General features: G+C 30.5%; 4 protein-coding genes across 5 annotated transcripts; 3 read left to right on the top strand and 1 right to left on the bottom strand.

The window, feature by feature from the left end:
- Positions 1-3,189: 3,189 nt before the first annotated feature.
- On the top strand, positions 3,190-7,977 carry LOC133031769 (uncharacterized). Of its 2 annotated transcripts, XM_061105424.1 has the most exons (7): positions 3,190-3,267; positions 5,519-5,700; positions 5,910-6,001; positions 6,114-6,209; positions 6,813-6,916; positions 7,005-7,141; positions 7,569-7,977. In XM_061105424.1, the coding sequence occupies exons 3-7, from the start codon at positions 5,942-5,944 to the stop codon at positions 7,649-7,651; spliced, it is 480 nt and encodes a 159-aa protein (XP_060961407.1). In that variant the 5' UTR covers positions 3,190-3,267; positions 5,519-5,700; positions 5,910-5,941; the 3' UTR covers positions 7,652-7,977. The 2 variants fall into 2 exon arrangements, with proteins under 2 accessions (XP_060961407.1, XP_060961408.1); XM_061105425.1 differs by lacking the exon at positions 3,190-3,267 and having other exon boundaries at positions 5,518-5,700.
- A 1,218-nt stretch (positions 7,978-9,195) lies between these two features.
- On the top strand, positions 9,196-11,245 carry LOC133031768 (probable xyloglucan endotransglucosylase/hydrolase protein 10). Its single transcript, XM_061105423.1, has 4 exons — positions 9,196-9,564; positions 9,647-9,747; positions 10,170-10,363; positions 10,448-11,245. The coding sequence occupies exons 1-4, from the start codon at positions 9,357-9,359 to the stop codon at positions 10,848-10,850; spliced, it is 906 nt and encodes a 301-aa protein (XP_060961406.1). The 5' UTR covers positions 9,196-9,356; the 3' UTR covers positions 10,851-11,245.
- Positions 11,246-12,305: 1,060 nt separating this feature from the next.
- Positions 12,306-20,191, bottom strand: LOC115710745 (uncharacterized). Its single transcript, XM_061105822.1, has 11 exons — positions 20,051-20,191; positions 19,465-19,647; positions 18,944-19,012; positions 18,466-18,863; positions 18,227-18,350; positions 16,795-18,109; positions 16,233-16,289; positions 15,591-16,106; positions 14,071-15,443; positions 12,594-12,637; positions 12,306-12,476 (listed from the first exon to the last, which is right to left on the bottom strand). The coding sequence occupies exons 1-6, from the start codon at positions 20,189-20,191 to the stop codon at positions 17,840-17,842; spliced, it is 1,185 nt and encodes a 394-aa protein (XP_060961805.1). The 3' UTR covers positions 12,306-12,476; positions 12,594-12,637; positions 14,071-15,443; positions 15,591-16,106; positions 16,233-16,289; positions 16,795-17,839.
- Positions 19,973-24,707, top strand: LOC115711543 (uncharacterized). The gene is made up of 3 exons (XM_030640127.2): positions 19,973-20,133; positions 20,427-20,536; positions 24,181-24,707. The coding sequence occupies exons 2-3, from the start codon at positions 20,440-20,442 to the stop codon at positions 24,423-24,425; spliced, it is 342 nt and encodes a 113-aa protein (XP_030495987.2). The 5' UTR covers positions 19,973-20,133; positions 20,427-20,439; the 3' UTR covers positions 24,426-24,707.
- Positions 24,708-25,379: the final 672 nt, after the last annotated feature.

The following is a 25,379-nucleotide window of genomic DNA, read 5'->3' as shown; positions in this document are numbered from 1 at the left end:
TTAATTAAAACAAACTTTAAATATATAACTAAAATTTAGAACAATAAACTAAATAAATTATCTTCAAAATTTTAAACTAAAGTTGACTTCTTCTGCTCTTCTAAAATCTTCTTCCATCACGAATTTTGTAGAAGTCTCACTTCTTCGAATCATCTTTGTCTTTTGTTCACAAATCTAGAAGCAAGAGAGAAAATAATGTCAGTAATTTAGAACAATTCAATCCACCATTATTTAATAAGACAGAAAGAAAAGTAAATCATATTTACCTTCCTTTCCAGCTTCGCAACTCTATCAAAATATCCATCTTGTTAGGATGAGCATTTCTCTCACAGGCCAATTGGTCATGAGCGGCAGTGTACTTGTTATATACTGCCTTCCAGATGTCACATACATAAACTAAACAGTCATACCAATATCTTATCTTTTCATTAAATGAAGCCAACATGATATACCTAGCACAATCATTATCATCATGCCATCGGTTAAAAGTTCTCTTGACTGCATAACTAGAATGTTTACGCATTTCTTTCCACGGAGTTTCAACAAAGACAAGGTGAAATAGATTTTCTCTTTGCAAGACTATTTAGATTCTCCATTTGCATTGGAAGTTACCATAAAGTTCAGTTACATTGTAATAGGGATAGTCATTCACAAAATATTGTTGTTCCATTTTATATTGTTATTAGACTAAAATGAAAGATAAATAATGCGAGAAATAAGCAATAGGATATAAATACAATATAAGTACCATAAATAAAAATAAATATCAAGTTTGGAATCTAAATATGATGCATGAGCACACTTAACAAAATACATAAAATAATTTAGAAATTTCACGGTAAAATTATGTAAAGGTTAAAGTTCCACCTTAGGGTCGGTCAAATTAATATCGAATAATCTACAAGACTTGTTCTTGTCTTTATTAATTACAACTAAAACAGCTCTTATTTTCATTACAAAATAAAGTACCGTTCATTTGGTCAAGTTATATCCCCTAGTGTCAAAGACAGGGACATGACTTTGTGAGTGTAACCCATTATTTTGGATTCTATGACCTAACTTAGTAGCATCCCTTAAGGGTCGGTATCACACTAAAATATATCACTTTGTCCTATCCATAAAGGAAGCCAACCTTAATAATGTATGGTTCAACACCTTTCTTAGGGGGACGAAAACAAAGTCGTGTGGAGGCCTTTCCCATACTCTTGGTGTTGGACTAATAATGGATCGTGGGTTTCATAACAGATGAAAACTCTCTCCCACTCACTATTTTAAAATGTGTTTATCTTTATTAAAATCATTTTTAAAAAAATTAATTTTAATCTTTAACCAAGTTGTAATACATAAATTACACTATATATGGGAAAATTATAGAAATTTACTTTTTTATGGCATAAATAAATAATGCTAAAGGGGTTATGTGTTTTTTTTTTACATTTATATGGACTTTTTATATGCCATATTTTTGTAAAAAAAGATAGAAATCCCATATTTGTAAACAATAATAAGTTTTTCCAGAAAAGTCGCCAGTCGCTGACGTCGGAAAAGTCACCAGAAAAGTTAGTGTCACTGAAAAAGTCACCGTCGCTGGAAAAGTCATCGTTGCCGAAAATTCACCGTCGCCAAAAAAAATTACTGGAAAAATCACCAGAGGTAGATGTCTCAAATATAAACAAAAAAAAGAACCGGCTCTACAATATAATGAATGAAAATAAATAATACAAAATAACTCAAAGCGGTTATAATTGAAATATAACTGGTTTTGTAACATAATGAATACAAAATTAATAAAACAAAATAACTCAAACTAATTATAATTAAATTAGAATCGGTTCTATAACAATGTTATAGTGAATAAAAACAAATAACACGAAATAACTCAAACCGATTATAACTAAAATAGAATGGGTTATATAACATAATGAATGAGTATTTTTGAGGTAGATATGGTATGAGTGTAATTATTTGGTGGGTTGAAGAATGTTGAATGGATATTTTTGTTTGAACTATTTTATTTAACTGATTTTTGTGTGTGAGTTTTTATCATATTTGCTTTACGGAACCTGTTTTTTTGTCTTAAATTTTTAACTAGTTGATAAATATAACCAGTTTCTTTATATTATATTTGAGTTATTGTGTGTTATTATTTGTGTTTATTTATTTTGGTATGGAACTGGTTCTTTTAATATTTATGCCTTAATATTTTTTGAAATTAATCTCTATTTTTTTTAAAAAAAAAAAATTATAATCGATTTTATGAGGTTTTATGTGTTATGAGATTTTTTATTGTAGAACTAGTTTTGTTTTTAATTTATGTTTTAGTGTTTTAGGAATTGATTTCCCCTTTATTTTTTTAATTGAAATCGGTTTGAATTTTTGTGTGTTACTTGTTTGTATTCATTATGTTATATAACCGATTCTATTTTAGTTATAACCGGTTTTGAGTTATTTAGTGTTATTGGTTTTTATTCATTATAATACTATTGTAGAACCGTAACTATTTTAATTATAACTGGTTTGAGTTATTTTATGTTATTTATTTTTATTTATTATGTTACATAACCAGTTATATTTTAATTATTACCCGTTTGAGTTATTAATATTTATTTATAGAACCGGTTATATTTTTAGTTATATTTGAGACATCTACTTCTGGTGACTTTTTCAGTAATTTTTTTGGTGACGGTGAATTTTTCGGCGACAGTAAATTTCCAGCGAATTTTTCGGTGATACTAACTTTCTAGTAAGTTTTTCGGTGCCGACGACTTTTTCGGTGTCGATGATTTTTCCGGCAAAACTTATTATTATTTTACAAATATGGTATTTCTACTTTTTTTTTTTTACAAAAATATGGCATATTCCCATAAAAAAACCCATATAAATATAAAAAAATAATAATAAAAAAAAACCATAACACAGTAGTGTTATTTATTTATTCTTTATAAACTATACCCTCAATCCCATATCTATATATATATATATATAAAGTATGAGGCGGTGACATGACATTCTAAAATCACTCCAAAACTATTTTTCTCTTCTCTCCTCAGGTTGTGTTTGGTTCACTTGAATGGACTTGTCATTCCTTAGGAGGGCCCAATCAAGTGTTTGGTTTTTTTTATTAAAGCTTGAAAGCCCATTCCAATGAAATTATAAATCACCTAAACTAGGGATTTCCTTTTCCATTATAAAATTAGTAGAAAGCTAATTCCTTACCAACAAAAGTCCATTTTGCCCTTATCAATTTTTGTCCAAGAAGTTCCAACGGTACTTTCTCATCCTTTCTCTCTTTCTTTTTCCTTTAACAGAGAATTTCTTCTTCTTCCTTCTTCTTCTTAAATATCATATGTATATTTATATATATATATATATATATGTTTCTAGACAGGTGATTGTGATTGTTGTCACGTGATAAATATATTTGTTTGCTAAAAATATTATTTATTTTTTCAATTTGTAAAATAATGGTAATTTAATAAAACAAATATCATTTTTGAAAAGTAAAGGGTAATTTGGTTAAAATAATAAATGTTCTATTCCATTCCATACAATACCAAACATAATAATTCTTATTCCATTGTTGATTCCATAGCTTTTACCAAACAAAAGAATAGAAATTCCATTCTATTCCTATTCATATTCCCATTCCATTTTCACTTAGTAACCAAACGCCACCTTAATTCTCTCAATTTTAATATTTTATTAAAACATAAATCTACAAATTGATATTTTACTATTATTTTAATAATTTTCTATGAAAAAAATATAAATCTACAAATTAATATTTTACTATTATTTTAATTTTCTATAAAAATATAAAATATTTTAAAAAAAGTTAGAAAATAAAAAATAAATTCTAAAAAAAATATTAAAACTTAAATCAAATATAATTAATCGTAAATTTTATTTATATAACATAAAATATCAATCAATATATATAAGGAATACTTCTTAATAGGTTTACCCATTGATGGTTACTAAATAAATTTAACTATAAATATTAATTTTTAAGATATTAAATCATTAGATTTTAATCCAATGACAAATAATAAAATTAAAGATAAATTTAAATTTTATACTTAATTTAGCTACTTAATAAAAAAAATTAAAAAAAAACATTTATTATTTTACACTGTATCAACATTATGTTTATGTACAAATATTTAAGTTAATCTCAATTTTTTTATTATCTTTATATTTTGCTTAAAAACTTTTTTTCTTGATTTTTTTTTCAGCCGATGGAACAATCCCTATCTATATAATATAAAAATAGGAGATTTTTCTAATTAAATAGAAAAATTAAGCATAAAATCTCAAATAATGCATTATGACTACAAGTGAACTACAGTAATGACAAATGATGAGATACAATGATGACAACGGGGTGAGATACGGTGATGAAAATAAGTAAGATACAATGAGATAACAAGTGAAATACAATAATAATAATAGTTTTGAATGGTCGAGATATAAAAATAATGCATTATGGGAAATGCTGTAATTTTTTTACACCACCTTATTTATTTATTTTTATAAAAATAATTTCTTTTAACAAAGTAATTTAAAATACTACATATAATAAATTTTAAACTTCTTAATAAATAATTTTAAATAATAATTAATAAAATTATGCATTTAGTTTTTAATAAATAAATTATAAATAATAATATAAAATAAGATAATATATTTATAATTTTACTATATATTATTTTTAAAATATTAAATCATTAGATTTTGATCCAATGACGAATAATAAAATTAAAGAGAAATTTGATTTTTTATACTTAATTTAGTTACTTAATAAAAAAAAAATTAAAAAAACATATATTATTTTACACTATATCAACAATATGTTTATATACAAATATTTAAGTTAATCTCAATTTTTTTTTATATTTATTTTGCTGAAAAACTTTTTTTCTTGATTTTTTTTCACCGAATGGAATAATCCCTATCTATATAATATAAAAATAAGAGATTTTTTTTAATTAAATAGAAAAATTAAGTATAAAATCTCAAATAATGTATTATAACTACAAGTGAATTACAGTAATGACAAATGATGAGACACAGTGATGACAACGGGTGAAATATGATGATGAAAATAAGTAAGATACAATGAGACAACAAGTGAAATACAATATAAACAATAGTTTTGAATGATCGAGATATAAAAATAATGTATTATGGGAAACACCGTAATTTTTTACACCACCTTATTTATTTATTTTTATAAAAATAATTTCTTTTAACAAATCAATTTAAAATACTACATATAATAAATTTTAAATTTCTCAATAAATAAATTTTAAATAATAATTAATAAAATTACGTATTTAATTTTTAATAAATAAATTATTAATAATAATATGAGATAAGATAATATATTTATATTATATTTTTAAGTAATTATATTATAATACTAAAAAAAAATTAAATTAGCAGCTATATTGGCTAGTTTATCAAAATTCCCCATTGAATGATGATATTGAACTGGGCCTTAAATTGGTTGAGCCAGCCTGGCCAGGCCTAACTAATCGAAGACAAATACCCTAATTCTTTAGAATTACTTCAGTAGCCCAAGTCTCTCACCCCGCCCCCTAACAGCCTCGCCGGCCACTACCGTTCATCACCCTCTGACACGGTCACTCTCTTGCTCTCAACCGGCGCCGCTACTATATCCTCGTAGTATACTGTTTGGTACGTTCCAGTGGCATATTTCTATGATTTAAGAAATCTTCCACCTGAGCCGTTTTATGCTGATTTCAACTCATTGTTATGTGATTTATGTGAAAATCCGTACACGTTTTCGCGTTTCAGAATGATATTCTAGGTTGAATTAAGAGAGTGTAAAGGTCTGTAATTGGTTAATATAAGCATTTCATTTGCGTTTGTGTTGGACATTGTAGATACATTCGACCTGCATTTCGGGTGTCAAAATATGGGTTGGAAAGCAGCTGAAAAGCTTATTAGACATTGGAGGATCCTCAGAGGTGATAATGTATGTGCAGTGAGTCCATGGGATTTTCTAATTGAAAATCGTTAGTTGGTTTTTTGAACTTCTTGTAACATAGTTAAAAGGGTTTGATATTCCTTGTGTCGGTCTTTCTCAGGTGATGGTAATCAGGGGTAAAGATAAAGGAGAGACTGGTGTTGTTAAGCGTGTTGTTCGTTCTCAAAATCGTGTAATTGTCGAAGGCAAGAATCTGGTGAGAGTAATGGGTGGTTATTTACGTCTGATTGATGTAATTAGATGGGGTATTGCTTGTTCTTATAGTTTTCTTTCGTCGGTCAGCATTTTTTTTTTAATAAAGGGTTATTTTTTAACCAGAAAATAGTTCGATTACGGTTTGAAATAATCTTTGAGTTAATACAGGCCAATTCTTAGTGTACTTGTGTTGGATATACCTGGCATTGTTTTTCTTTGGCTGTTCATTGGATTTTAAATGAATGGCCTGGAAGATAAGTTTGTTGGATTTCTACTTTTCAATCCCCAATTAATCGTCAATTATTTATCAATCCTCAAAATAAATGTGTAGCTAACGGAAGAAGTTTGATTGTTTATTTGTGTTTCATGTATTCATTAATATTTGAAACTTTAAAGTGAGCCACCATTCATTTTATATTTGACATAACCGTGAAATTCTTTATAATATGATGTAGGAATTTATGAAATAATGCAAACCAATCACATTCCTTGGTTGAAGATGATGCTGCATAGTATGAAATGTTAATTGTTAGTACTTAACGCTTGTTTGTGTGCACAAGACTACAGTATTTGATTATGTTATGAACTTGTTTCTTGTCTGCAGGTTAAGAAGCATATCAAGCAAGGTCAGGGTCATGAAGGTGGGATCTTTACGGTTGAAGCTCCTCTTCATGTTTCAAATGTTCAAGTTATTGATCCAGTCACAGGGTATGTGATTGCCTTCAATTCTGGTTGAAGAATCCTTCAGTTTTCACTCTCCCATGTTTGTAAGTGGACATTAGTGATTTCTTTGCAGGAAGCCTTGTAAAGTTGGGATTAAGTATCTTGAAGATGGAACCAAAGTAAGAGTATCCAGAGGCCTGGGTGCATCAGGATCCATTATTCCTCGACCTGAGATATTGAAAATAAGGACTACGCCAAGGCCTACAGTTGGTACTTACTCAAATCTTTAACACTCTTCTTTTTCTTTTTCCCTGTCTGCATGATGTTTTCTGAGGCATAGGGGCATGTTTCACTTAATGCAATAGCTAAGATGTTGCATACTAATATTATGATAAACACCATCTTATTTGCCCAAGGAATAGAATTAGGGCTGATGTTTAACACTGCAATTTAGCTTTAACTCGGAGTAAGTTAGCCAAAGTACTTGTCCCAATCTTTGTATACATACAAATATATAATAAGTATTGAACTATTGTATCCTGTAATCAAGAGCTGAGTTAAAGGTCTCTGCTTGGCTCCCTGTGATCTTGTAGTTATTTATCATTCCAGTTGACATTGCCAGTTAGTAATTCTATGATTGTTTCTGAGACACCAATTCATATCCTGCTTTTGACAATTTCTTTAACTTGTTTTTCAGCTGGTCCCAAGGATACCCCAATGGATGTTGTGATGGAGAAGACTTATGATGCAAAAACAGGACGAGGCATGCCTGATCTTTGAAAGAATTACATTCTTATATAGTTTTGTCATTGAATGGAACCAGGGCGAAGATGTTGCAGAAAAGTGGCCATCTCAAATCTCAGTTGTCGCCAAGTTACAATTTCAGTTCTTCTAAATTTGTACTCTGCTTCTTTATGCCTATTATTTAGTGTTGATGTTCCAGACAAGTGAATAATCAGATTGCCAATTTGTTCTCTGACCTTTTATGGTTCGAAACGCTACTTTCACTTGCATATGTGCCTTTACTACGCAGTGTGTTCAGTATATTATTTATTTATTCGACCATATGTCATCAGAAAAGATAGCAGAGTGTAGCTTTGTTTGCATTTTTATGTGTCTTGTTCTATGGACCTGGGTTACATTTTTAGGTCGATATTTCTAAATAGTAAATTCTCCATAAATTAATAGATTTAATACTAATAAAATTAAATTATTTTACCAGTTATTTATTTGTTTAACTATGCTTCACTGAGTTATCAATATTAAATATATATTATAAGGTTTCCATTTTGTAGAAGCAATAAACTCTTATTTGTTCAGTTGGCAACACTTTTTATTACCAAGAATAATGTATGTAAACAGTACTATATTATTTACAAGTGAATATGCATATTTTTCATTTTAACACAAATTAGCTAATATATGTTAGGTAGCAAAGGAGGTATAGTTGAATATATGTTTTGTTAAAAGCAAATGGAACTATCAGGAAGTCCAATATATTACAAAAGACACTTCCTTTCAACAATATACTTCATGTACACAGCAAGTTATGGGCTAATTTTTGATTAGCTACTTAGCTTTATTTATAACATGCTCTGGGCTTTTTATTACTATTTATAGCCACCACCAATGGTAATATTGATATTTAATCAAGCTTATTTTCCACATTTTTTTTAATATTAAAATGTTACTTTTAGACTTTTAGACTTTTAGACTTTTAGCTAGCAATGCTACTATGAAATTAAGCATACCAAAATTTGTTTTTAAAGATACCAAGGCGCATATCCTTATGATTACAATGAATGAAACATAACTCTGTCTAACAGGAAGATTTACACAACATTATGTGGTGAGTCGTAGCTTAGTGTACCTAAGAAAAATAAATAATTAATGTGATCATTTTCCTTTTAAAAGAGGGAAGGAATAAACTTGAACAGACTCCATAAACAAAGAGCATATGAGTGAACAAACTTATTGATCAACGGCTAAGTTATTTTGAAAAGAAAAGCATAATATGATCAAATATGATCATGTATACATATATATGATAATATATATTATAGGAAAGGAAAGCAACCTACTAAGTCCTTCACTTTCTTCATCTTACTGACAGATAGAAAGACTCTTAATCAAAAAGCCTATGTGTGTTCTCAAAGCTTGGTATATTTTACATGTATCTCTATATCAATGAATATCATTAAAAAAAAAAAACAAGATTAAAATATTTAGACCAATTATTTGAACTAAACTACCATCATTACTAGTGAGTAGTATAGTATAACATACATAATCTAAAAGAAACTATGTAGGAAATGCTAATTAATTTTACTTCAACCTAAAGATATTCCTCCTTAATCAAAACCTTTACTTCAACATCACATTTTCTCTTTGTTGAGAGAATGTTTTGCTCACATTTTCATTATCCTTTGCCATACAATACCTATTTATACATCTCATGCCATTGACAAAGTAAGAGTTGTACACCATGAATAATAATAATGACCAATATTACAAGATTTTTACCATCTTTATCAGCCTTCTTTGCATGAGATTTACTCAAATATTAATTGCAGAAGCTTCTGTCGTTTCTACTGGAGATTTCAATAAGGATTTCTTCGTAACATGGTCTCCTAACCATGTAAATACCTCAGCTGATGGCCACCAAAGAAGCTTGAAACTTGACCAAGAATCCGGTATGAAAAAAAAAAAACCTGAAGAAATTGATTTTCTGTCTTAAAACATTCTCATTTTTTTTTTGTGCATATAAATAAATAGGAGCTGGTTTTGCCTCAAATCAAATGTTTTTGTTTGGACAAGTTGACATGCAAATAAAGCTCGTACCAGGCCATTCAGCTGGCACAGTTGTGGCCTATTATGTAAGATTTACACTCCTTTTATTTCCTTCACTTTTTACCACTTACTTTGCACAAGAATTCTTTTTTTCATATTCTGTCTAGAGAACTATTTTACAAAATAAAGCTACATATATAAAAAAAATTATTTTTTCAAAAAGGCATTAATAAGAAAACAAAATTATTGTTCCAATTGGCATTGAGATGGATAGTCTATTCATCTTACATATATAGCATTATTTCCATACATTACTACGTTTGGGCAAGGTCAAATTGAAAAATTTGTAAGTGTACACGTCGGGATACATATGAATGATAATTTATTTCCAAGCATAACTCTAATAATTATTTGATCAATACTCATTCATATATATCCTATATCTTATGACTTATATAAATTTCATGATGTAAAATTCAGTAATAAATAAATGTGCAACACAATGCAGTTGACATCTGATCAACCAAATCGTGATGAGATAGACTATGAGTTCCTTGGAAATGTGGATGGTAAACCATATATTCTTCAGACAAATATTTTTGCAGATGGCTATGACAACCGCGAAGAAAGGATTAATCTCTGGTTTGATCCCACCAAAGATTTCCATACCTATTCTATTTTATGGAACCTTCACCAAATTGTGTAAGTCTTTGTTTCTTTCTCGTTTTTAATTTCAAACATAACCGTCCCATCTATATGATTAGAATGATATGATAATTTTGATAGGTTCATGGTGGATTGGGTCCCCATAAGAGTGTACAGAAACCATGCAGAGAAGGGTGTAGGGTTTCCAAGGTGGCAGCCAATGGGGATCAAAGTCAGCCTATGGAATGGTGACAGCTGGGCCACTCGAGGTGGGAAGGAGAAAATTGATTGGTCAAAAGGTCCATTCTTGGCTTCGTTTAGGAATCATAAGATAGATGCGTGTGTATGGAATGGGAATGCAAGGTTTTGTAGAGCAGAAAGTTCTACTAATTGGTGGCACAAAGGCAAGTTCAGCTCACTAACATCCACACAAAGAAAGCTTTTCAAATGGGTTAGGAAGTATCACATGATTTATGATTATTGCCAAGATAATCAACGGTTCCAAAATGATCTTCCCAAGGAATGCTCTCTACCAAAGTACTAACTAATCAAAAAGTAGTTTAATTTGTGAGATTGTTTTATTATTATTATTACTATTATTATATGATATAAAACGGAATCATAGAGGTCATTAATTAGATCAAAGTAATTGTCACTTGGAAGTAAAGTAAGCCTTTAATTCTCTTCAGTACACCAAAATGTCTCCTTTCCTTTTTGCTTTTTATTATTGTCGTTTTAATGAAGAATGGTAGTAAAATGAATTATATGATCTAATTATCATTTGTATTTTAATGCTACGATATGATGAATTGAACGTGTATACTACAATATATGTACATGAGCATGAATAATTCATTTATCTACATTCAAATTGGTATTGTTTATAGATAATTGTGGGATTTTACCTTTGTATCGGAGTGGGGTGCTTTTGTTTGGTCTTTGAATTGTGCACTTTATTTCTGCCTAACTTTTTGGGCTTGACTCATTATTGGTTGATTGTTATTTATCTTTGAAAAATTATAAAAAATAAGGATATTTACAATATAAATATCATAAGTTTTCGGTTTTATATACTTTAATACCACATGTTTTTTTTCGGCAAATTAAGCATTTTAAGTTATATTTCTATTACTTCTGTCACTATTTTTTTTGTTAAATCCTGTCAAACATAAAGTATTTGCGACATAAATACCTGATGTTTTAAATTTCATATATTTATATACTATATATATTTTCTGGCAGATTAAATATCTAAAGTTACATTTATGTTACTTTCATCACCATAAGTCCATTAAATCCTATTAAAATATATTAAGGTGAAATATTTGAACGTATTAGTTGCCACTATAAAAAATAGTTACTTTTAGTGACAATTTTTTAGTCACAACATAAATTTTTTGTGACTAAATGTGACTTTAGTCACAACAAAATGCTATTTGTGACTAAAACATATCATTTAGTTACAAGTTGTCACTAGTTTAGTTTTAGTCACAACAAATATTTTGACTAAAAACACATTTAGTCTTTAGTCACAACAAATTGTAATTTTTGTGACTAATACCTTTACCTACGGACTTTTTAGTCACAACATAAGAATGATATTTTATAATTAGTCACAATTTTTTTTACTTTTAATCATAATTTTTTTTGTGACTAAAAGTAAAAAATTTTGTAGTGGTTGATTCATATTTTCAATAAAATATAATTATAAAATTAAAAAAATAAATAAATAATATAATTAAAAAATACAATTGCATTTAGTATAAATAGATATATAACTATAAATAGCATTTGTTTATCTATATATTTATTAATTAAATAAGGGATATTTTCAAAAATATGGGAAAAATAAACCATCTTATGATATATATGGTAACAAAACTAAATGCCACAAAATATGGCATTAAGGAAGCAAACTACAAATATGTCAAAAAAAAAAAACCATAAAATAAGTTAAAAACAGAAACTAATTTTAAATTAATAAAGTTTACTATTTTTAACCATATATAAACAAAATCCTCTCTCTGTACACACACTCTCTCTCTCTCTCTCTCTCTCTCTCTCTCTCTCTCTCTCTCTCTCTCTCCTGCGATTCTCTCTCTCTCTACTGCGATTCGACTGGCCTACGATTCACTTCTCCATCTTCTCTGATTCAATTCCTCTCTTCTCCCTGTGCAAATTATTCCTCTGATTCAAACAAAACTGATCTGAAAAACAGCCATGGCCATGGCCATACACACAGAAGCAACCTGCAACATCGGCACCTGACAAGCAATGAAGCTCTCACCTTAAAGCAGAAAACGAATTCTTAAGCTCAGAGCACCGATCAACCTGCACACAGAAAATTCAATCAACAAATCAAGCCAACTCCGATCGTCCCTGTCAACAACGATCAAAATAAAATACAGGTACAACTATATAAATTATGCTATGAATATTATAGGCATATATATATATACTGAAAAAGAAAAATACACCGAATATGTGCATTTTCAATTTAAAGTTAAAAGAAAAAAAAACTAGATTGAAGTAAATTTCATACCAAAACTATATGATCTTGCATTGCTTCATAATGAAATGTCCATACTTAATCTAGATTTAGACTATGAAGTTTCACAAACAAAAAAAAAAAAAAGAAAACGAAAATTAAACATTATGAAAAATTTAGTTTTAGACGTCCACGATCAAAAATGAAAAGATTACTAAAATTTATGAATATAAAACCGGTTTCTAAATACATTATATATTTTAACTAACAGTTTTTAAAATGATATTATCTGTTAAACATAAATAAATATAAGGGTGTGTTTGGTAGTAACTGTGTAATTACTAGGTAGGGTAATTACTAGGGTGGTAATTACACAGTTTAGTAATTACACTATATTTTAAAATGCAAGATGTGTTTGGATATGAGGTGGTAATTACATATGAATTCCTAATATCTTGTTTGGTAAAATAATTTAGTAATTACATGGGAAAATAATATTTTTTTAGTAGGTAATGTTTAATATGGAAAATTTTTAGTAATTACACAGTGTAATTACATCCAATTCTCATGGGAGGCCATGAGAATTGGAGAGTGTAATTAGAACCCCTCAATTACTTCCAATTACACAGTTACAGTGTAATTACATGGTCAGACAAACATGCCAAATTGTGTAATTACCTCCAATTACACACAAATTCAATTACATTGTGGCTTTCCAAACGCACTCTAAAGTAATGTTGGAAATCGGTTTTCAAAATATATAGTGAAACAAACACATATAATTTTAAAACAAATAAAAACAAAAAAAATGAAAACCGATTTCTAAATACATTATAAATTTTAACTAACAGTTTTCAAAATGATATTACCTGTTAAAAATAAACAAATATACAGTAATGTTGGAAACCAGTTTCTCAAATATAAAGTGAAAAAAAAAAACATATAAATTTAAAACAAATAAAAACAAAACAAAAAAAAAAAGAAACCGGTTTCTTAATACATTGTAATTTTTAACTAACAGTTTTCAAATACTGTACAGGAATGGACTCAATAATGTGTGTGGTCAAATATGGAGGGCAATGGAAAGAGGATAAAAAGCATGAAGATTACATAATGACTGGACTACTAATACCAACAAACTGCGATCTAAAAAGTTTGTTGGAATTAGTAAAGATTGAAATCAAATGCAACACAACAATAGAAATGCATTACCAGTTATGCCCATACTCACCACCAATGAAAATAATTAGTGACAACTCACTGATGTTCTATTTACAACTGAGAAAGACACAAAATGCAGTTAGTGAGTCTCCACTCTGCATCACAACAGTAGACGAGACAAGACTCCAGATCATTGCTCAACAAAAACCAGAAAGTGAATTTGTAAGACAAGATACAGATGTTCAGAAACTGGTTTTACAAATAACCAACCAGCCAACATACGACTATATGGAATACGATGATGAAACCTCAGAAATAAGCGAGGTACTTGCATTACCAAACATATTTCAAGTAGCTGATAGTGTTGCTGATTGTATCATTGAGAAAATACAAGAACACAAAAGGAAAAGACAAGAAGAAGAAAGACAAATAATAACAGATCATAAGATTTTCAACATTGAAAAAGGACAGATCTACAAGGACAGAAAAGTATTGAAGACTGCAGTGGGTTTTTTTTGCTATGATCAACAATTTCCAGTTTAAAACCAAAAGATCTGAACCAAGAGAGTATGTGGTGACTTGTGTGGATGACAACTGTAACTGGTTTCTGAGAGCTTCAAAGTTCAAGAGTACCTCAACATTCAAAGTAAGAAAACATGTTCAAGATCACAACTGCTCACTGGATATTGTAATGGGCGACCACAAGCAGGCAAACTGCAACATGATTGCAGAAATGATAAAAAAGAAATTTATGTCAATCAAAAGAAATCGCAGACCAAATGACATTATGATAGACATGATTGATGATTTTGGAGTGTCAATGAGCTACCAAAAAGCATGGAGAGCAAGAGAGAAAGCTTTGGAGTTGGCAAGAGGAAGGCAAGATGAATCTTATCAACAACTACCAAAATACCTGCACATGCTAAAAGTAGTAACTCCTGGAACAATTGCACAATTGAAAACCGATAAGAAGGATCGTTTCAAATATTTGTATCTAGCTTTTGCAAACTCCATAGAAGGTTAGAAACATTGCAGGCCAGTCATTGTAACCGACGGAACATTTTTAAAAACATCATTTAGAGGAACCCTATTCACAGCCTCTACAATGGATGCAAACAACAACATATTCATTCTAGCATTTGGCATAGGAGACTCAGAAAATGACTGCTCTTGGGAATGGTTCTTCACAAAACTAAGGGAAACATTCGGAGATAGAGAAGGTACGCTATCGAAAAAATTGGTTCCCTTTAATGTAAATTCCAGCTAAAAATTTAACTTCATAGCTACTGATCTCAGACAAAAAGATAACAAAATTTAGAAACTGGTTTCCACAAAAAAATGATTAGGCTTCCAAAACATACCCACTGATCTTCTAAAAATTGGTTTCTGTGAACAGGTTTGACAATAATATCAGACAGGCATAAGAGTATAGAGAAGGCGGTGAGCAATGTCTACCCAAACCACTTCCACGGAGCATGCATCTTCCACCTGCTAAACAACATCAAAACAAACTTTAGAGTGCATGGAGACGATCTGACCATAAACTTTGTAAAGGCAGCAAAGACGTACAAGCTCACCTCATTCGAGAGATACATGGCAGAGATAGATAGAATCGACAAACGAATAAGACCATACCTTGAGAAAATTGGACATGAGGTTTGGACCAGGAGCCATTGCCCTACAAGAAGGTACACAATGATGACTTCAAACATAGCAGAATCAATAAATTCGGCGATCCTAGCTGCAAGATCATTACCTATAACAACAATGATTGAGTGCTTCAAAAGCCTTGTACAAAAATGGGTGTGAAAAAATGGCAATGAAGCACATGGAATATTTACTGAAGTAGCATCAGATGCTGAAAAACTACTGAGAGACAATCTGCTTAAAGCAATGAAATACCAGGTACAATAACTAAATCATAGAAGACAACAGTTATTAAAAAACCTGTTTCTTGATCATCATGAAAAACCAGTTTCTAACACATATCTTATATTTCAAAAAAAAAAAAAAAATAGGTCATCGCAATCACAACAATCCAATACCAAGTAAAGGTGCAAGAAAAAGGTGATTTCACAATCAACATACTGGAAAGAACATGCAGCTGCAGAAGGTTCCAACTAGATGAGATCCCATGCTCACATGCAATAGCTGTATTTGCAAAAAGAGGATTAAGAGCTTATGACTATGTTGCCGATTACTACAAAACAGAAACAATGAAGGCAACCTATGAAAGAACTGTACATCCTTTACCAAATGAAAGAGAATGGACTATACCTGAGAGCATGGAAAGAATAGTGTGGCCACCAAAATCAAGAAAACCAGCTGGGAGACCTAGAATGAAAAGAATAAGATCAAAAGGAGAACCAAAAGTTGTCTTGAAATGCACAAGGTGCGGACAAGTTGGCCACAACCGAAGAACGTGCAATAACCCACAGCTTTACAAACCTCCAAAACAGAATAACAAAAGCAACGAGTCAAAGAAGAATGATTGATCAGCTACAAGAGAAATAGATATTCATTGACAGTTTTATAAAAAATGGTTTCTCATCATTGAATAAAGTTGAACAGAATATAATTTTAGTGATTGCCAGTTTTATAAAAACTGGTTTCTCAACATTGAATAAAGTTGAACAGAATATAATTTTTTTCAGAAAGATACACTCAACAACGTTTTTACACTTTTGAAATTTTATCTGTTTACATAATCATTGTTTTAAAGATTTTTTCTTAATATCCTAGATTATTTCAAAAAGATACATGAAAAATTATAAATTTTATAAAAACAAGAAACCAGTTTTTGACAAAAGTATACTAAAAAAAAATAATTGCCACTTACCAAATAAATAAAAACACATACTGCCATTGGTATCACCTACAAAAAAGAAAAACAAAACAAAACAAAAACAAAAATCAGTTAACAGTACATTCAAATAAAAAAAACGAAATTAATAGTAAAAAAGAAACCAGTTACAAAAAAAAAAGAAAGAAAAATTTGGCCATCAACTAAAAACTTATAATACAAAGTGTTGCTGATTCATTGAAACATCCAGTCTTTACAAACAAAAAAAAAATACAACCACTTTAACTAAGTAACAAGTCTTTAAAAAAAACAACAGTAAAAAACTATAGAACATTGCTTAAAATACCAAATACAAAAAAAAAAAAAAAAAAACCAAATGAAACCAGTTTGTCTGAAAACTAAAAACTATAGAACATTGTTTGAAATCATTTCGCTTTGCCCTTTCCCTTTGGAATATCCTTCCCTTTGACCTTTGCCTTAACACTTGCATTATCCTTTGATTTCTTCTCCTTTTTCAACACTTCATCATCAGTTATATAACCACTAATTTGTTTCCTCCTAGCATGAATAAACAAACTCACAGCAAGATCATCTCTATATACCGCTACCAAATCAGACATCTTAGCTGGAATGTCATCAATTTTTTCACGAATGAAAAATTCAGCAAATTTGATGACAAACACTTCACAATCACTGCAATAAAAAAAATTAATTCAAGTAAAAAAATCGATTTCTGTGCAAACAAAACAAAACCTGACAAAAAATATAAACAGAACAAAACATAAAACTAGTTTCAATTAAAAAAAATATATGATGAAAATAAGAAGAATTACCTATTGACCTGACTTGGAAGCCCATCTATGAACTTGAAATTCAAAGGTTCTCTTTTTCCAACAGAATATGGACCTTGATCCAAATTAAGATCCGGCCTAGAAGAATAAACATCAAGATACTCCAAGTAAAATGGCAGCATAGTAGAATAAGCTTTCACATGATCCAAGGCGCGTTTCTTGTTGAGAGCACTAGACATGGAGTTATATACGTTCAACATCCTCTCCTTGATGCCAAAATGGACCAATATCTAATATTTTTGCTTTTGAATATTGACATATATAAGAACATGGTCAGTAAGCACCCAAGGAGTATTGCAAAACAAATACTCACCAACAATGTATCTAGGAATGACATTATCAAAGTCAATCTTAGAAGGATTAGAACCCGATTTCAAGAACTGATTGTAGGAATTCCACATGACTTGATCAAACAAACAATCGGTAGTGGTAATCCTCTGGTTCAAAGTATCATCTTGCTTAATCTTCTTCCTAAGGTAATAGAATACCACATCTAAATGCTACAGAAAAGCAATAAACACATGTATTAGAAACCGGTTTTCGAAAGAACCGATACCAAAAACATTGACTCAAACAGCAAAAACATAGAAAATAATAAAAAGAAACTAGTTTCTTACACTGTCACGCAGAAATTCACCACAAGCATGAAGCTCGTAGAACCACATCTTCTCGGAAATTTCAATGAAAGAAAAATCTATCGGTGGACATAAGATGTTGTTCGCATCGGAGTACTTCTTCACACTGACAACACAAAAAACAACAAACACAAAAAAAAAAAAAAAGTGAATCACATATAAAAAAAAAAGACATAAAAACAAATGTAAATAATATAAATATAAATAAAAAAAATACTAACCCCCTATTCATGACTATGTTCTCATCAATAAACTTGGAAAACTTAATGCACTGCTCAGCACCAGTATTAAAACCAATTTCATCTTTAAAAGGATTGATTCCATGCACAATAAATTTATCATCTTGCACAATCCTCATTAAGTCTTCCTTTGAAGATGACGAAGACCCAAAATCCACAACATATGGCGACAGAACAACAGAGCTTGGTTTAGGCTGCCTCTTTTGAATCTCCGGAGACAAATACGATTCATCGTACAAAACCAAACTCAACTTATCACTATCATCATGAAACGAAACATCATCTGTCTTCAAAGCACTCTTAACAGTGCTATCAACCACACCCTTAAGAAAATCAGGATCGATAAACATATTTTCAAAATTCAAAGTGTCCTTTTCCTCCTACAGAATTGAAGAAAAAATATTTAGAACAAACAATAGCATCCAAACAATGTAAAACATAAATGTGAAAAAGCTTGTACCTCAGCTTGAACAGTATGAACGGACAACTGTAACCCACCACCATCATCCGATATATCCTGATAGTATGCCTGAACCATAAATTAATTGAAACAAGATTTTTAACATAAATATAGAAACTGGTTTCCTACCGAAAATAACACAGAAACATAGACATAAACAAAGACCAGAAACCAGTTCCTACAGAAACCTGTTTTCACTAACAGTCAAAAATCATAACAACACATCCAATACAGAAACTACATTAAACAAGATGATGAAAAAAATATAAAAAAAAACCAAGAACAACATAAATCAAGAAACTGGTTTCTTACAAAAAAAAAAAAAAAACACAAAACAGAGACCTAAACCCCACCCAGAAACCAGTGCCAATAAACAAAAAAAATGTAAACCAAACCCAAAACAGAAACCTGTTTCAAACAACTGTGTAAAATAATATAATAAAAGCTATAATAAAAAACTATAATAAAACCATAAACAACAAACCTATAATCAAAAAACACTAAACAAAGAAACTAGTTACCTCTCTTATAGGGGATGAAAAAAATTCAGAGTCCTTATAACTTCCATCATTCTCCTTCTTCTTCAATCCATTGATAATTTCTGCTAATTTAGCAAATTCACTCAAAAATTCAATCCTCAAGCTAGAAATACCATCCTTAATTTGTTGTTGGCACTCTTTGATAGAAGTAATTTCAGCACAAATCTAGTCCAACTTTCCATGAGATAATTTGCAGTAGATAAAATTTTGTGCTTGTTTTGACAATAATTTAACCGATTTTTTTGAGATAAAATTTAGCACAATTTTAAATTGAGGGTTTTTTTTTTTTTTTTTAAAAATTTTTATACTTTAAAATATTTTTTTTTTATATTATTTTAAAGAATTTTACATAGAAATTTATATAACAACTCGCCCGGCAACCGAAATCGCAACAAAAAAATCATATAAAAACTCTTATTACACATACTTTAGAAACTTAAACCATAAATTTAAAAAAAATAAAAAAAAAGTGTATCGGTAATTAAATGGTCTTTAATCGTAATATGCATTTCTATTCTAGATCCTCCCTTTGCACTTTGTTTCACCCATTCCACCACCTAAATCAAACTCTTTCTCTCACGAAGAAACCCAACCTCTGTCTTCGGTGCTCGTTGTCCTCAACCCGCCCAGATCTCCTCCCCACCCCTGACTGTAAATCTACGAAATCTTCACCCAATAATCTATTATATTCATTGCTTTTTGTTGACATTGTGTTTGAGGAAATGCTTCATTGAGATTTCCACATAAGTGTTTTATTCATTTCTCTCTTTTACTCCGCCAACGTGATTCTTTTCCTGAATCAGAGAATTCTACTCACTACTCTCCAATTCATTAATCTGTAGTTGAAACAGCTTCTACTCATCACTTCAATTTCTCAATCTTTTCTCGAATCCCTTTTATTATCAATTTATTGTGTGATTGTTCTGATATATCACTTTTCATAGAGATCGGAGAATTATGGGAGGAGTAATACAGAAGTTCTTCATTGCGTCAATGTTTATGTGGATGGTTCCCGTTGCGATTTTGTACGGGTTTAACCATAAGTTGTTTCCTGGTAAGTTCTTTTGTGAATTTGTTTTTCTGTTTTGTGTATTCATTTTATACATTGGAACCCTAGAACAACTTACAAGTAATGTTGCTTCATATGTAATTTTCCTTTACTCAACAAACCTTTTAATTCTTCACGTACTACGGTCTACATACTACAATGCTTGTTTTGATAGAAACTTTATAAACTTTCTTACCCATTTAACCACACCATATTTTTAACTTTATAATCTCAAATCAATTAATAGCTAGGGTCAGAGATGGGTTTAGTTTAGTTACAGTGGATTCTAGGGTCAGAGATGGATTCCGTGTTCAGTTTAATCTTTTAAAAAACTTTATCATAACCATATTTATAACTCCTAAAGCAAATGCATAAGCCCCACAAGTCTTCGAGAGAAACTCAATAATGTTAAGTTTATCGTTTTACCCTCCTCTGAACAAAATTTCTGTCTTCATCCTTGTTTAAATTGTTAACCTTACTTGTAGTCTGGGCTATTTACTACATGAATTTACATGACCAAAATTATTAGAGTAGCATTTTCTTGCCTTGAGGTGCTGATGAATGCAGATGTTAATGTTTATATGTTTTATTCTTTTATTCGAGCATCCTAATGTCCTATATAAAGTGTACTTATCAATTGTGATGATGAGATATCAACTGTCTATTATTAGCTTAAGAAAACAGAACACGTGTTCTGCATTAGAATTTTTTAATGTGATATTAGTATTTCAATAGTTGAAGAAAGTTTATAAAGTTGAAATACTAATTGCAGTTCATAATGTATTAGTGTCTAGTAAAGCACAGGTGTAGCCAAGTTGATGACAGCTGGAAATTCTTGCTTACTAAATGTTTATAGTTTTTGGGGTTAGTGCGTGGCCGATGTAGAGATTGATATGGAGAGTTCGTTTGTTCTGATTATTTGAATAAGTCAAGGGGCATTTGTTTTGAGAGAAGAATTACAAGAATGTGGAGCAAAATGGGCTCTAACCATCATAGGTGGAGTCCCATGGGCACCCCCACCAGTTGGGTTGATTTCATCAGTCAAACTCTCTGTGAATTGCTTGTTGGGTATATATTCTCTGAAGTTAATAACTTTCTACTGTGGAATGAGAGGATTTTATTTCACATCTAAGCTTTCTCTACCTTTTTATCTTTGTGATTCATCAAATCCATGGGAAGTTTCTAAAGAGGTCAACTAATAGCTGTAGAAATTACAAGTACGATTTCCTTACAAGGGTATCAAGTAGAAAAGATTGAAAAAGTAACACTAATCTTTTAGAAAATTCTAGCATGATTGAGAAATAAGTAACTAGCCATGTGAGGATAAATATGGGTATTCAAGTGAAATACATAGTGTATTTACTGCTATAAGGCTTGCTGGGTAAATGCTCACTGCATGTGTATCTTAAAAATTGCTTTGTTTTGCCTCTCATTATATCAGTCAGCAGACTGTTTTGCGTTGGCAAGCATTGGCGATTTTTTTTTCCCATTAGTCTTTATTTATAGAAATTAATTTTTTGACAATTTCATGACGTGTGCCACATGAATCTAGCTCAAGTAGTTAGATGAGTGTGGTTTGATGTGGTTTGCTCCCACAAGGTTTGAGGAGTCTTTCCTGGTACCTACATAGAAATTGCTATAGTTTCTTGGTCTCCAAATATTGTAGGCTTAGGCGGGATCCTAGTTTCGAAATAAAAAAAAAAGTAGTTAGATGAGTGTGTAAGGAGTCTGGGGTTTGTAGTCCACTTGGGACTAAGGGCTAACTATTTCTTAAAATAATAATGATAATAATAAGTTGGAAATTAGAAGCTGATTATGGTGGGATTTGTAGATGACCCTTGATAGAATGAAAAGGCAAGGAATAACGATGGTGATGGAATAGGAGTGTAGCTTGAATAAAGGATTGACTAAATTATCTGGTTGAAAACTTAAGATTAACTATGAATGAGATAATTTTATTTGGATTTTGACAAAATACCTGCCTTGGAATTAAAGATGGAGGTGGGTGTGAAGGCCTTAAGGGTGGGGGTTATAATTGTATATTTTAAGATAATTTTTACGTGAGGAGAAAAGATTTATATTCTCTTAGTCTTCATTGAAAAGTGATGCATATATACACAATTAAGAATCTATCTTAGGAAACTATACAATTGGGTAACTAGATAACGATATATGTAGGTAAGAATAGTGAATGTAAACAATGTTACCGAAAGGGATGAGAGAGAACGTAAAAATGAGATATGGAGGAGAGAGAAAGGCAAGTGGATACTGGATAGTCTTAGTTGCAGCAGTAGTAATTGCATTGGGATTGTTATCACCATACATGCATCTAAAACTACCAAATAGCGATAATGGTATTTTTTACATTCATTCAAACCAACACCACCTTGCTCAATTTTAATATTGTAGATCAAAATTGAATTATATAATATTTTCTGAGGATATCTGCTTCTGCTCAAGTAAATGAGCTGTGTTAATTACATCCCTATGGAGTTTATATCTCTTTCAGTGAGCTATGAGTGAGTTGATAGTTCTCTTCTGTTTCTGAAGATAAATGAATTAGTAGCAATTTCCATAGAACAACGAGCTATCTAATTTTTAGCCTTCCACTCTTTTGATTTTATCTAGTTGAACTGAAGATTTGGAAGAATAAGATTATTATTACATTTTTAATTTTTTGATAAGATGCTTTAGAAGATGCTACACATTTCTAGCATACTTTACTACTTCTTAGATGTTTTTGGAATAACTTAACGATTCGTTTGGTACGTCGTATTAACTGTAGTGTATTGTGTAATATTATATAGAATTGTAGTTTATGTTATATTTTTATGTAAAATTATAAGAGGTATTAATTTTTATGAGTGTATAAATATACAATATGTTAAAATTTAATACAATATAATATAATGCAGTCTAATACGATGTATTAAACAAATTCTAAAGAAACTACTTTACTCTAGAGGTTTGTAAACATGTAAAGAATACTATGCTCTAGAACATCATAAAAACTTCTAGAATACTTTAGTCTTGAATCTTCTAGTTGTACACAGAAAACTATAGATTTGTACGGATAAATGATCCAGACCAAATATTTTAGCCGCGAGTGTTGGGAGGCTAGCTAGCATAAATATTCTATCATGTGTTTCAAAATGTGTAACACCAAAAACTACAAACCATCAATAAAGCTTATTACTTACTACTATACTATACTGATCTAATACATAAAGCTCTTCTCAGCCGAACTATTATCATCCATTACACCAACAACATCAACTCATCATCACTAGCGCATCTTACTAGCTACTACTACCACGATATACACTACTTCACTACTCTCCAACACAAATACCCCATTATCTTTTTCCTAAACCAAAATAACACAAAATAGGGTTTATTAGTGAGTGTATATTGAAGCTAGTTCAAAGAGCTTATATCATAGTTATGTGACCATGCTATCAGAGGAGTTGTTTCAACATACAGAACTAGTAATAATTTGAACTTGTGCTGATTTATATTTATTGCAAGAAAGAAAACTTCTAGAATAACCATCAATATATGAGGATACTGGAAAATGTAATATTCGAATTCTTTTTTATACAAGATGTTACTATGTTAGAATCTGAGCTATATATGTTCGTTTGGAACAGGTTCAAGTGATTTATCTCCCCATTCTCTGACACTACTGAGTGGATTTGTTGCTGTAATATCAGTCAACATAGTTATTGCATTCTATATATACATGGCAATGAAGGAACCTTCAGATAAACACGAACCAGATCCTGCATTTCTTGCGGCGGCCAAAGCTAGCGTGAACCAGTCTGGGGATGACTCTGGTAAAAACCAGTCAGGTGACTCCAGTAAATCATTGCAATTCTCAAAAAAACAAGAGTGACATGAACTACTCTGTCATTTTCACATTTTAGTATTTTCTATTTTTGAACTAGAGATTTGAGGTTTATGTAACAAAATACCTAAAGCAGATGAGGCTTACGAGAATTATATTTTATGTTTATTAAAAAAATATGAAATTGATTTTGTAATAAACAATTAGGAAGTAGAGGAATAAGCAAAGGTAAGATTTTGGTTCACTTGTATGTAAATACATTTTACTAGCAAAGAAAATATAATGTAAAATATTTTACTGAACTAGAATATACTACAATGTGATCTAAAATGTGTAAAAATATATACATCGTAGAATTGTTTTAGAATCAATGTAAATATATTTTGGTTAAATGAAAAATATATATATTACAAGCATTGGTATAAACTATAAAGTGCTAGTGGTGCCTAGTGCATGGGCTCACCTTTTTAGGTAGTTGAATCACTGTGCGACACATTGACTTTTTTAAGCTAAGGTCAGCCTTCTAACCATTCGAGTGACAATGAGTTTATTTTTCACACGGTTCAACTCCTGCCAAGTCATGCTAGCAAGCGTTAATGAGTATTCATGCATCGAGGCTTTCTAGTCAAGATACTTGCACTATCTATAGGTTCCCACTATGATAAGGCCAATTCCAACACCATCGCTCACCTAGTCACTCGTGACCAATGTAGCATCTTTGGCAAGATGCCAACACTAAACTAACGTGCCAATGCTTCTAATTATGTCCCATTCGATACTATTCGAAAAATCTTCCTCATCGCCCAAGAACTTCCATACGTTCATGGTCCAATCCTCAAGGCACCATGCCTCCACGCATGTTGGCAGGCCCTCGAGACAAGCCACCAAACTAGTAGCATACGTTGAATCTCTGTCTCTTTTTCAGCATGGTGCATCTGCCCCATGAGCGTGTAAACTAGCCCACGAATAACTACCCGTGTCATCTCCTGTTAAGACTCGTGG

Source organism: Cannabis sativa, chromosome X, assembly GCF_029168945.1.
Source record: "Cannabis sativa cultivar Pink pepper isolate KNU-18-1 chromosome X, ASM2916894v1, whole genome shotgun sequence".
NCBI lineage: Eukaryota > Viridiplantae > Streptophyta > Magnoliopsida > Rosales > Cannabaceae > Cannabis > Cannabis sativa.
This window is presented reverse-complemented; position numbering and strand designations above follow the sequence as displayed.

Coding starts and splice junctions, on each gene's coding strand:
- LOC133031769 (XM_061105424.1), top strand. CDS start 5,942: ATGGGTTGGAAAGCAGCTGAAAAGCTTATTAGACATTGGAGGATCCTC. Junction 6,210..6,812: donor TTGTCGAAGGCAAGAATCTG/GTGAGAGTAATG, acceptor TCTTGTCTGCAG/GTTAAGAAGCATATCAAGCA. Junction 6,917..7,004: donor GTTATTGATCCAGTCACAGG/GTATGTGATTGC, acceptor ATTTCTTTGCAG/GAAGCCTTGTAAAGTTGGGA.
- LOC133031768 (XM_061105423.1), top strand. CDS start 9,357: ATGAATAATAATAATGACCAATATTACAAGATTTTTACCATCTTTATC. Junction 9,748..10,169: donor GCACAGTTGTGGCCTATTAT/GTAAGATTTACA, acceptor AACACAATGCAG/TTGACATCTGATCAACCAAA. Junction 10,364..10,447: donor TGGAACCTTCACCAAATTGT/GTAAGTCTTTGT, acceptor TAATTTTGATAG/GTTCATGGTGGATTGGGTCC.
- LOC115710745 (XM_061105822.1), bottom strand. CDS start 20,191: ATGTCAACAAAAAGCAATGAATATAATAGATTATTGGGTGAAGATTTC. Junction 19,648..20,050: donor GTTTCTTCGTGAGAGAAAGA/GTTTGATTTAGG, acceptor AAGTTGGACTAG/ATTTGTGCTGAAATTACTTC. Junction 19,013..19,464: donor TTTCATCCCCTATAAGAGAG/GTAACTAGTTTC, acceptor TTTATGGTTCAG/GCATACTATCAGGATATATC.
- LOC115711543 (XM_030640127.2), top strand. CDS start 20,440: ATGGGAGGAGTAATACAGAAGTTCTTCATTGCGTCAATGTTTATGTGG. Junction 20,537..24,180: donor TAACCATAAGTTGTTTCCTG/GTAAGTTCTTTT, acceptor CGTTTGGAACAG/GTTCAAGTGATTTATCTCCC.